The following is a 13,262-nucleotide window of genomic DNA, read 5'->3' on the forward strand; positions in this document are numbered from 1 at the left end:
GTCCTGTGCTATACAGCAATCGTTCCTATCCTCAGAAGGTGCTGTTAAGATCATTTACCCTATTCATTCAATTGTCGGCATCCTTGGTATGTGTTTCTAATGCGTGGATCCTGTTTAGATTGACTGGAACCTGGCTTTTGACAAAGATAAAGCGTACAGTATGGTTTTTCAATTAACACCGGCTGGAACACGGACGGTTAGGTTTTGTCGTCCACCTGTTCCACTGCTTTAGAGCAATTAGCCATCAAATGCAACTCCTTCAGCGTACCCTTAAATTTCTCATTATTGAGTCTCACCGGAGTCCGTCTCCTGCCAGACGCTGATAACAGGCACTTGCGGAGCTGCATGACGTGGTCAGTCAAGAGCGACGGCACACTCCACTTCACTTCAAATCAAAGTCGGTGACTTTATCCAGGCCTGTGATACGTAATCTCTGCAGAATTATCACCAGCACGTACTCTGTTGGACCAGTGGTACCTATACATTTCATCACGTCTAAAATACAATAAGGAAGGTCCTTCATTCGTTCACGTCTTAGCATTTTCGTTTTTGTTGTCCACCCCATCTAAACCACTGATAATGTTTTAGACCCTCAATAATTCACCTCTATCTCTCCGTCGCTGTGAAGTTAAAAAAAACCAGCTCTGTCAACCTTCCTTCATATGACATGTTCTCCAATCCAGGCAACACCTTTGAACGCTCTCCAGAGCGTCCATATCCTATAAGGAGGCGACCGGAACTGTAGCAATGTCTTGAACTGTTTATCGTCACGTGTATGGAGAAAAGTGAAAAGAGGATGTTTTACGCACTATCCAGGCAAATCAACCCACAAATAATAGCGCAGGAAGTGCAAATAAAAAAAATGCACGGGATAATGTTACAATAAATGTACAGCATGTCGTGTTAAAGACAGAGCTGCCTTGAAGCAGTGCAAGGCTTTACCTTCCTTCACCTTACCTTACCTTCACTGTTAAGGTGACTGACGGCAAGAATCTATGTGCCCTTGAATCGAGTGAAAAGCGTTTATTTCGAACTCATGCATATTCCACCCGTCGGGATGAAGAAGGAGAGAGTGCGGTCGGGGTGGAATTGATACTTTAAAATGTACATTGAGTGTTTATCCACAAGGCGCTGGGATGTATGGATGGATCGATGGACGGACGGGTGGTTGGCTTTCTTGATGGCCCTGAGTTGTGTTCATTCCTAGTTACTTGAGTCTCCGAGTTGAGCAGCTTCCACACCTAACTGTGATAGAGCCGGACTGGACACTTACGATTGTGCATCTGCGCACAAAGGACAGTGATAATGACTGGTTGACGAATTTCGTCCGCTTCTGAGGAAGTGGAGAATTTGCAATGCTTTCCTTTCCGTGGCGCCAGTGTAATTTCATCAACATCATCGTTTACAGGAAATCTGGTTGTTATTTACAAACACTCTATTGTTAAAATCATGTTAAAGCTATTGGGCTGTTTTGATGGTCGTTTTCTTTTTTTTCCGTCTTGTTGCAGCCAACCTGCTCTCCGTTGTGGTCTTGTCCCGGGTAATGCGTAGCCTCTCCAAAGGAGTGATCCGTTACATGGTAACCATGGCAGTTGCAGGCACAATGGTCTGCATGTTTAACGTAACGTTGGGAAACGTCCTCCTCTATCATTTTCCGCGTTCCTTGCTGGCACAAACTTCCATTTGCCGTCTATCTTCATTATCTCAGGTATCCATCGTGCAATTCTCCGTCTGGGCCACGGTGTCATTCACCATTGACCGCTTCATTGTCATTTGTTGCCAGGAATTGAAAACAAAATATTACAATGAAAGAAACGCCGCCGTCACTCTAACTGCTGTGGGTCTGCTGAGCTTTTTGATTCACATTCCTGCTTATTTCCGCTTTGAACCTCATTACACTGTGGGTAACGTCCAAAGGGGCTGCGCAATTTTAACACGAAATAACTCTTCACCAGCATAGCAAACTTACAGATGGTTGACTAAACTAATGGTACCACTGGTGCCGCTGCCGCTAATGTAACTGTTGAATTTCCTCACCGACCGACATATTTTACTGGTCAGCAGAGCTCGGAGGACTTTGAAGCGCCGCGGGGTCGTTGAGGTTCCTGATCCCGAGATGACGAACCGGAGGACGTCCATTATTTTGTTCTTCGCCATCTCTGGGATCTTCATAGCGTTGTGGACACCGGTTACGATCATTGACCTATTATTCCCACTCACCTCAACCTTCGCGGTCGGTGCCCCGAAGACACTGTATCTGCCCATTAGAATCACGATTCTGCTAATGTATTTCAGCCGTTGCACAAATACTTGTGTTTATGCGTTGACACAGAGGAGATTCCGGGAGGAAGTGAAGAAACTGGTAAAATATCCATTTGCTGTCCTTGTTCAGTTTTTCGAACCAATTAGGGAGCGACAATAAATCAGATTGCCCTCTTCCTCAGTTCGTTTCCCGTTCCGACACTTGTCCTATCACTGAATCAATCCCAGTATCGTTAAGCCCCGTGAAACAAAGAAATCCACACACACACACACACACACACACACACACACACACACACAGACAGACAGACACACACACACACACACACACACACACACACGCTCACTCACCGTCACACACACTCACACTCTCTCTCACTCACTCTCACACACACACACAACATTGCCACACCAATATGGCCTCATGACTGCCCAATGAAAGCCTCCCGCAAATTGGAGGAACACTGCCTTGTGTTCTCAAGAAGACTTCATCAATATCGACTTCGGATTTCTGTCGATGCCCACTCCCCATGACTCCGTGTCCCATTCTTTCTCTTGATTCGTTGTGGGTGTTAGGTATTGAAAGATTAGATGGTTGAGGTGTAAGTTCACATAGGTCGGCGGCTCCTCGTGGTCCGAAGAACATACACTTACTGTTCTACGCTCGAAAATACTTATGCTTTATATTAACGAACACTTTGGGCCACTCAGAATTTCGGAATAAATTTTCCTTTCTGACTGTGAATGCAAATTAACATCAGACATTTATATGAAGAGAAGCCGATACAAAAGCATCGCTATTGTCCGAAATCTGACTGGTGGATTGCTGGCCAGTGTGATTGTCCAAACAATGGAGCCAAATATTCAATGGCACATGAATCAAAGATTGTCCAGGTGATTCAACGGTTCAAATTCGAATTCTGATTTGTCACATTTACACAGATGATGTGATTGAGTTATCTTACAACACACCAGTAGGTATCTCATACATCAGATTTATTATCGGATTAAATGCATGACATGACATAGGCAGTACGGTTGGCAATCCGTTTAGTGCACCGCATATACAACGCTGGCGATCAGGACCGGACCTGAGTTAGAAACCCCATTGTCCGTTACGAGTCTTCACATTCTCCACTTATCTGCATGGCTTTAATCCAGGGGCTCAGCTTTCCTCTCATCTTTCAAAAACGTATCGGGCTGTCGGCTAAATGCGTGTAAACCCTGCGGAACGGTCACGTGGGTCGAAATGGTCAGTTACCGGGCTGTCTGTCTCAATATTATTTAATTTAAAATTTCATCCCCGAGATTATGTTTTTCTGCGGGCGAGGTAGAATTTCCACTTATTGTTGATGCGCAAAACTGTACATAGCCTATACATGTAAAGAAACAAAGAACTGTAAGTACATAACGAGCGTAAACAATCAGACTGCAATACAGAGAGAATTTAAAACTATCAAACGAATGCAAAATTAAGTACATGGTCCAACAAGGAAGACAATGAAACAGTGGAGTGATACAAACAAGTTTGTGTGCGCGCACGCGTGCGTGCGTGTGTGTGTGTGTGTGTGTGTGTATGTGTGTGTGTGTGTGTGTGTGTGTGTGTGTGTGTGTGTGTGTGTTGGTGTTTGGAGTGGATGGGAGAGAGGGATGGACGCAAAAAAGATTTCAGGTGCCATGGAGAAAAGGCAACAAAACATTACGATCTTTGGACTAACCCTACCCCTAATACAACCACCGGGGAGAGGGTACAGGAGTCTAAAGACGAGCCCTGAGCGGCACAAGGACAGATTCTTCCCCGCTGCCATCAGATTCCTGAATGTTCATTGAACAAAAGACACGGCCTTACTTTTCGCGCTCTATTATCGCTATTTTGTTATATTTTATAGTGTCATAAAATGGATATAACGTGTTAGTTTGCGCTCGGACGCAGCAGCAAAACACCGTATTTCATGACTTGTTCAGTACATTAAATTCTGATTCTGATCCTGAAGGGTGACCGAAATTAGCTCCCGGATGGGTTATTGAGGCTGGCCCTATAGAAACAGTGCAGAAACGTTTAGACTGATACATGACTAGAAAGTGGTTTCGAGGGACAGCGGCCAAACGCAGGCAGGTGTGACCACTGTGGATGGGGATATGTTTGACTGGGGTGGGCTGGTCGGGAGAAGCTAATCTTTCTCCGCCATGTGAATCAGTTTTATTTTCACGAGGAACTCAGGGGGTCAGTTAGTGAGCGAAAACAGAAAAAAAATAAATTATCAACATTGCAACAATGTTCCTTCGTATCTATTACATGGTAGATGCAAATCGAGCCAGAGGGAAGCCCTATACTGCTCTGTTGTATTGTTATAGAAGGAAAGTCTCGAAAAATTCACACGTGATGTCAAAATGAAAAATGCTTCCACACGGATATTGGCAAACCGATCTTCTCACAGTGATTCACGTTAACAGCCTAACGAATTCCTGATGATTTCTCCTCCGGCTGAACTACGCATCCCATCTCCTTCTGAGAGACTGCACGCTGTGGAAGTACCGACATCCAGCAGCCTGCAGATCCACCGTGGATTGGAGGAACAGGAGATGGCCAACAGCATCATTGGGAGAATAACAATAGTCGACGGTCTGGATCTGCGATTCCACTCAATGGGCTTTCCGTCAACATGGATGATGTCAGATCAAAGCCCTATCAGTAGAACGCCCCATCAAATCGAATTGTGGTAGCTCCAAAGTCTAAATTCCAATTTCACACGTGGTTTCAAAACCACTGACCCATCCCTTTCAAGTTGAGTACGAATTATTATATTTTTTGTGTACGAATTATTCTATTTGAGTATATTTGAATGTAATGTGGCTCAATATTTTAAATAAAGTATTCAGAAACAGATGTATGCACGTGACCTTCCAAATTTGCTCAGATTCCGGGAAAAGAGAGACGCGGCTGCACTTTCTTGACAATTGGATCGACGTGGTTGCAGCAAGACATGCCACTGCTGATATATACACCTGGTAACACAACGGTGCCCATTATATCCAGCCCCGGACGGCTACAATCAATGTTTTGGTCTGACTAGCACTGAAGGAGTGGCTTTTAGTTTTACACCACGCCATCTCACCTTACAATTATCAGGGGTACAAACCTACTTCCAAATTAAAGATGCTTCACTTGCACTTTCTCCAACAGAGAAATCGTGCTCACGATTCGGCAAGAACCCTTCTTTTAAATGCATAAAACATAGACGGTCCCTTTGAGGAACTATTTAATGGATATCGAGAGATGACCCCAAGTTTAGTTTACCCCCTCTTTTATGCTGCATCCTTTTTCCTTCTGATCGCTCACTATGTGACCCGCGACACCGTTCAAACACATCGGACTTGAAACTTAATTTCCTTCAGATTCACTAAACCGGGATTTTAATTTATCTGAACTTCCAGTGGCATGTAGCATTCCCATTGATAACTTCTACCAAGACTTCCAACAGCCTTGTGTAAACACACAATATATGATCATCCCCATCTCCCGCCAGCCACTCTCTCTTCACCCTCCTCCCATTGCGATGAAGATTGATGAGACGGAGATATTTTTCTCCCATCCTTCGAAAATTAAGCACCCAGAGATGGAGATCTCTGGAATTCCCTCCCTTCGAGGCAAAGACCCTGTTCATTTGAAGGAGAATGAAGAAAATTTCTGTGACATGTTAAACATTGATCAGTGCATGTTTGGATTACTGTGGGCAATTTGTGTCAGCCAACTACAGAACATACATCTAAAAAGACTGAAAACAGGCAGCAAACGTCTACAATGGGTGTTGCCGGGACCAGAGGAGCCGAGTTCGAGGGAAACGAGAAACCTGTTTAGACCTTTCTCCTCTCAACACCGGAGAATAAACGCTGAAATAATATAGAGGTTATGAGCGGTATATCCTAAGTACATGCAAGCAGGATTACCCCACAGACGTTCGATGAGACCAGAAGTCAAGGAAATCTGTTGAAGTTGAAAAGTGAGATATTTAGAGGCCGAATCGGGGGAATATGGTAACAGGTTGTGAGAGGGTGATCGAGCTGCCAGATTAAATAGTGAATGCAGGCTCAATTATGACATTTAAGAACATTTTGGAAAGGAGGAATATGCAGAGATATGGTTCTGTTATAAGTCATTTGGAGCTATGAAATATAATGTTTCAGCACGGATTAGATGGGCTGAACGAATGCTATCTAATCCTATGATTAGGAGATTCAAGGGTATTTAATACAGTGCAATGTAGATCAGTCATATTATTTTTATTTTGTATCCATTTAATTGATTATATCTTCCTATTTACCGATTAGAAACTGGACTGGTGGCCGCATCTACTAACTATATATCACAAATCATAGCTGATATGATTCTGTACGACGTTCCTCACTTAGAGGTCACGAGCCGAAACGTTCTCTGCCCATATCTCTCCGCGGATGCTGCAGAACTCGTTGGGAACACAAGGAACATCGGAGCACAGTGCAGTCCCTTCAACCTGCGAGGATGTCCCGAATTAAGCAATGGTCACCTACAAACACCTTATCAGCCCTTACTCGAGTTACCCGATTTTTAGCCACGTTTCGAGCAAAAGCAGTTCTTGTGTTTCTTATATTTTATCAGTCACGCGCGTCTCCCCCAATTTCTCTCCTCCTTATGTCTATCCCAGGATGGGGCCTCTCATCGCGCCATCGCCGCCTTCTCCCGCTGGCATTTCTTGGACTGAGAATTCACCGGACTCTGTATGAGGCAGACCTTATGCTTATCATAGATGGTAGCTGGAAAATTAGATTCGCGGATGGAAATAATGCTTCTGACTATCAGATGGACGCTCCCCGAAGCGAAGAAAGCAGGATGATGCAGAGAGGTCAGACTAAATTCCCTCTGGGACCAGGATAAAGCGAAGCCAACAGAAATTAATTAGCGTGACGATCCGCTGCCAAGGTTCCAGGTCAAGTGTGGCAGCGACTCACACCTGAACCTTGTTTCGCGTCAGTTAATATGGCCTGATTACTAACTCACTAATTTAGAATGAACTGGTTGGGAGTGTTAAATAGAGTCTGTGGAGATGTTATTTCATTTAACGTCCCAGTGGAAACGGCTGTCCTATAAATTAGGCTTCACAATGTTCTGTGCTATACAAGAATCGTTCCTATTCTCTAAAGGTGCCACGAATGGACGTCGCGGAAATCTTCTATCCCATTCTTGCAATTGTCGGCATTCCTGGTAGGTGATTGTTCTGCGAACTTCGCCGCCTGGCCCAAAATTGTCCTTAACCCCGAGATCGCAGCTGCACCTTGTGTTTACGATCGCTCATGCAAATTACTAAAAGCTAACTCGATTTATTAATTTAGAAAGAACTTTTCCTTTTTATTCTCTTCACTATATGGAGCTGCTACTTAATTGAATGTCCCAGTAGAAATGGCTCTTCTACAGAGCTAATTGTAAGCAGTGCAAGGCTTTACCTTCACTTCTGAGAGGTCTGTTCAAGTGTCTGACAGCAAGAATCTATGTGCCCTTGAATCGAGTGAGAAGCGTTTTATTCAAACTCGTGCATATTCCACCCGACGGGATAAAGAAGGAAAGAATGCAGTCGGGGTGGAATTGATACATTAACATGTACATTGATTATTTATCCTCAAGGCGCCGGATGGTATGGATGGATCGATAGACGAGAGTTTGGTTTACCAGATAGCCCTGAGTTGCGTTCATTCCTGGCCGTAGTTACTTGAGTCCCCATGTTGAGCCACTTCCTCATCTATCTATGACAGAGCCGGACTGGTCACTTCCGATTATGCATCTGCACACAAGGAGCAGAGTCAAACATGGAATAGAGGAGTTGCTGCGGTTTCCTTTCCGTAACGCCAGTGTACATTCATCAACTTCATGATGTTCAGGAGAAAACAAATGTTTGGTTGTTATTTCCAGAGATTCTGCTGATAAAATCATGTTAAAGCTATTGGGTTGTTTTGATGATCGTTTCCTCTTTTTCCGTCTTGTTACAGCCAATCTGCTCTCTATTGTGGTCCTGTCCCGGGAAATGCCCGGCCTCTCCAAAGGAGTGATCCGTTACATGGTGGCCATGGCAGTGGCAGACACAATGGTCTGTGTGTTTAACGTTACGTTGGGAAACGTCTTCCTCTATCATTTTCCGCGTTCCTTCCACGCCCACACAACCACTTGCCGCCTGAGAACCGTCATGCAGAGAACCAGTGTGCAATTTTCCGTCTGGTCCACGGTATCGTTCACAATTGACCGATTCATTGCAATTTGTTGCCAGAAATTGAAAACAAAATATTGTACCGAAAGAAACCCCGCCGTCATTCTAACGGTTGTGTTTCTGCTGAGCTTTCTGATGCACATTTTTGCTTATTTCAGCTATGAACCCCAATACACTGTGGGTGATGTCCAATGGGGCTGCCGTACTGTAACAGGATATAACTCTTCACCAGCATGGCAGACTTACAGATGGTTGACTAAACTCATGCTACCACTGGTGCCGCTGCCGCTGATGTTACTGTTGAATACCCTCACCGCCCGACACATTTTACTGGTCAGCAGAGCTCGGAGGGCTTTGAAGCGCTGTGGGGTCGGTGAGGTCCCTGATCCCGAGATGACGAACCGGAGGTCGTCCATTATTTTGCTCTTCGCCATCTCTGGGACCTTCATAGCGTTGTGGACACCGGTTACAATCATTGACCTATTATTCCCACTCACCTCAACCTTCGCGGTCGGCGCCCCGAAGTCACTGTATCTGGCGATTAGAATCACGATTCTGCTAATGTATTTCAGCTGCTGCACAAACACTTGTGTTTATGCTTTGACACAGAGGAGATTTCGGGAGGGAGTGAAGAAACTGGTAAAATACCCATTTGTTCAGTTTTTCAAAGCAGTTAGGGAGCGACAATGAATCCGATAGCCCTCTTCCCCACTTCGTTTCCCGTTACGACTCTCGTACAATCACTGAATCAACCCCAGTATCGTTAAGCCCCGTAAAACAAAGGAAGCCACACACAGACACACACGCACACACAGAAACACACACACACACACACACACACACACACACACACACACACTCACACACACACTCACACACACACTCACACACACACACAGGCACACACACACACACATAATCTCTCTCACACACACTCACACACTCACACAGGCACACACACACACACATAATCTCTCTCACACACACTCACACACACACAAACACTCTCTCACACACAAACACACACACACACACACACAGACACACACACACACAATTCCAACACCAATTAATCCTCAAGACTGCGAAATGAAAACCACCCGAAAATTAGAGGAACACTACCTTGTATTCCGTCTCAAGAAGATTACATCAATATCGACTTTGGATTTCCATCAACACCCCCTCCCCATGTCGCCGTGTCCCTCTCTTTACCATGGTTTATGAAAGATTAAATGGTTGAGGAGTAGGTTCACATCGGTCTGGGCAACATTGTGAGCCGGAGAACATGCACTTACTGTTCTATGCTCTAAAATAATTATGCTTTACATTAACGAACACGCAGGGCCACTCAGAGATTCGGAATAAATTTTCCTTTCTGACCTTGAATTCAAATTAACTTCAGAATATTATATGATTAGAAGGCGATACCAAAGCAGTGCTATTGTCCGAAAGATGACCGGTGGATTGCTGGCCAGTGTAAACAATGGAGCCAAACATTCAATGTCGCATGAACCAAAGATTGCCCATGTGAATCAAGAGTTCAAATTCGAATTCTGATTTGTTGTCACATTTACAAAGAGGATGTGATTGCGTTGTCTTAAAACAAACCAGTAAGGATCCCATACCCCAGATTTATTGTCGGAGTTAATGCATTTCATGACATGGGGCGGTACAGTTGGCGTTCCGGTTAACCCTAGCTATTTGGACCGGACCTGAGGTGATATCTCCGCTGTCTGTAACGAGTCTCTACATTCTTCCCTGTCTCATGGCTTTTATCCGGAGGCACAGGTTTCATCCCACCCTTCAAAAACGTACCTGGGCTCTCAGTTAATGCGGTGTAAACCAAGGTGAACGGGCACATGGTCCGAAATGGTCAGTTACCGGGCTGTATGTCTAAATATACATTTAATTAAAAATTACAACCCCGAGATTATTTTTTTTTCTCAGGGCGAGGAAGGATTTCCACTTACAAAGGTCTGTTTAAGTGTCTGACAGCAAGAATCTATGTGCCCTTGAATCGAGTGTGAAGAGTTTTTTTTCGAACTCGCGCATATTCCACCCGACGGGATGAAGAAGGAGAGAGTGCGGTCGGGGTGGAATTGTTACTTTAACATGTACATTGAATATTTATCCACAAGGCGCCGGGAGGTATGGATGGACGGACGGGTGGTTGGCTTTCTTGATGGCCCTGGGCGTAGTTACTTGAGTCCCCGAGTTGAGCAGTTTCCAAACCTATTTATGATAAGCCGGACTGGACATTTACGATTGTGCATCTGCGCACAAAGGACAGTGCTAATGAGTGTTTGACGAATTTCGTCCGCTTCTGAGGAAGTGGAGAATTTGCAATGCTTTCCTTTCCGTGGCGCCAGTGTAATTTCATCAACCTCATCATATACAGGACATCTGGTTGTTATTTCCAGAGACTCTGTTGTTAAAATCATGTTAAAGCTATTGGGCTGTTTTGATGGTCGTTTTCTCTTTTTCCGTATTGTTACAGCCAACCTGCTCTCAGTTGTGCTCCTGTCCCGGGTAATGCGCAGCCTCTCCAAAGGAGTGATCCGTTACATTGTAACCATGGCAGTGGCAGACACAATGGTCTGCGTGTTTAAGGTTAGGTTAGGTAACGTCTTCTTCTATCATTTTCCGCGTCCCTTCCTGGCCCCCACCTCCACCAGACGTCTTGGAGCCGTCCTACAGAGTACCAGTGTGCATTTCTCCGACTGGCCCAGGCATCATTCACAATTGACCGCTTCATTGCCATTTGTTGCCAACAATTAAGGCTGTGGGTCTGCTAAGCTTTCAGTAGCAGATTTCAGTTTATTTCTGCTGTGAACCCGAATAAACTGTGGCTGACGTCTAAAGGGGCTGCCGTACTGTAACACGATTTAACTCTTCACCAGCATGGCAGACTTCCAGATGGTTGACTAAACTCATGGTACCATTGGTGCCGCTGCCGCTGATGTTACTGTTGAATTCCCTCACCGTCCGACACATTTTATTGGTCAGCATAGCTCGGAGGGCTTTAAGCGCCGCGGGGATCGTGAGTTCCCTGATCCCGAGATGACGAACAGAAGGACATCCATCATTTTTGATATTCGCCATCTCTAGGACTTTCATAGTGTTATGGACACCGGTTCCGATCATTGACCAATCTTTCAAGCTCATTAGCGCTTTTGCAGTCGGCACCTCGAAGTCACTTTACCTGGCCATTAAATGTGTCTACGTGTTGACACAGATGAGATTCCGGGATGAAGTGAAAAAAGGGGTGAAATATCATATTCTTTGTCCTCTTTCGGTTCTTTCAAGTAATTCGGCTGTCAAAATTAAGCAGAGTGTTCGAACCTTTTCACCAGTTCGTTTCCAATTTCAACTCATCTTTTCTCGGATTCATCCCCGATTTTGTAATCCCCGTGAAACAAATCATTTTCCAGAGTATGTAGAAGTTTCTGGCAGATAAATTGGGAAAGGTTTGTTAGGGCAGGTCACGCACAAACACTTCAAAACACCGATTTTTTGCAGAGGGCTCAGGTACTCATGGTGGAGTGTTGATTTCTAAAGGTTACAAATGTAACAAAAGGCACTATAAGCTTTGTCAGGAAAAGAGCATTTACTGTCTGGAAGGTCATGTGATCTTCGCAGGCAGAGAGAGCAGAAGAAAAGACAGGCTTTGGTCTCAGTGTTGGAGGGGAGTGAAAGAGGAGAGACATATACATATACATTTGACCTGGTCAAAAGAGAGTACTGGGTGTCCGGTGTCCGGTGTTTACCTCGGAATAGGAGAAACAGAAAGGAACTCTGTGGTGACCTGAAAGAAAGAGGTTATCATCTGGAGAACCCTGAAGGGGGAAAGTTTCTTCAGCAAGACACCAGAGTAGCTGATTAAAAAGGAATCAGTTGTGGATGCCTGGAACACTGAAAACCAGCAAGAACCTTTCTGAGTGGTAAAGATTTATCTGTTAAGCATCAAATCCGGGGGAACATTATTATCAATGTTAACTTCTGTGCACAGTTCATGAACTGCCTGAAACCAGTGAGATTGGACTGTGAACTAAAGAACTTTGTTGAACTTACACACACGTGATCTTAGCATGAGGAGGGGTTAAGTAGATAAAGTAAGTCAATAGAGATAAGTTGAAGTTTGATTCTATTTTCATGTTCAAAGATAATTAAAAGCAACTTTTGTTTAAGTTACCCTTTGTCGTGGTGTATATGTATTGCTGCTGGGTTTTGGGATCTTCAGGACTCGTAACACAACGCACACCCTTCCACACCAAAGTGTCTGTCAATGGCCTCATGCACTGCCAACTGGAGATCATCTGCAAATTGGAGGTCATTAACTTGTATACCGTGTCCAAATATCACCCTCAAATTTAGTACCATCCCTTATCCCCCTCTGTCTCTATGCCAATAGCGTGGGGTGCAGACCACAATGGGTGACACCGTCAGTGGTGCTGACGCCAAATGACTGTCAATAAAACTGTTGTGTGGAAATTTATTATTTATCATGAAAATATCTTTGCAGTTAATTATAACAACAAAAACATTTTTCATGAGTCCAGTTTACACTGGCAAACTGGATGCTCATTTACTTTTGGAATCTCCCAATGCACTCGGGTCAGAGCTGTGATTATTATCCAAGGACAATGGCGCTTCAAATCGCGTGGTTTCACCTGCACGCACCACAAGCAAGCGCTGTTGTTTTCGTTGCTGCTGGTGATTTTAAAATCGCTGCTTTTGTCAAATGTACTGGTGTTTTCGCTACAATCT

At 44.5% G+C, this 13,262-nt stretch overlaps 1 protein-coding gene across 1 annotated transcript; it reads left to right on the forward strand.

The window, feature by feature from the left end:
• Positions 1-8,222: 8,222 nt before the first annotated feature.
• Positions 8,223-10,006, forward strand: LOC138753010 (probable G-protein coupled receptor 139). The gene is made up of 2 exons (XM_069915604.1): positions 8,223-9,134; positions 9,914-10,006. The coding sequence occupies exons 1-2, from the start codon at positions 8,223-8,225 to the stop codon at positions 10,004-10,006; spliced, it is 1,005 nt and encodes a 334-aa protein (XP_069771705.1).
• The last annotated feature ends 3,256 nt before the right edge of the window (positions 10,007-13,262 follow it).

The sequence above is a fragment of the Narcine bancroftii genome, chromosome 2, assembly GCF_036971445.1.
Source record: "Narcine bancroftii isolate sNarBan1 chromosome 2, sNarBan1.hap1, whole genome shotgun sequence".
Lineage (NCBI taxonomy): Eukaryota > Metazoa > Chordata > Chondrichthyes > Torpediniformes > Narcinidae > Narcine > Narcine bancroftii.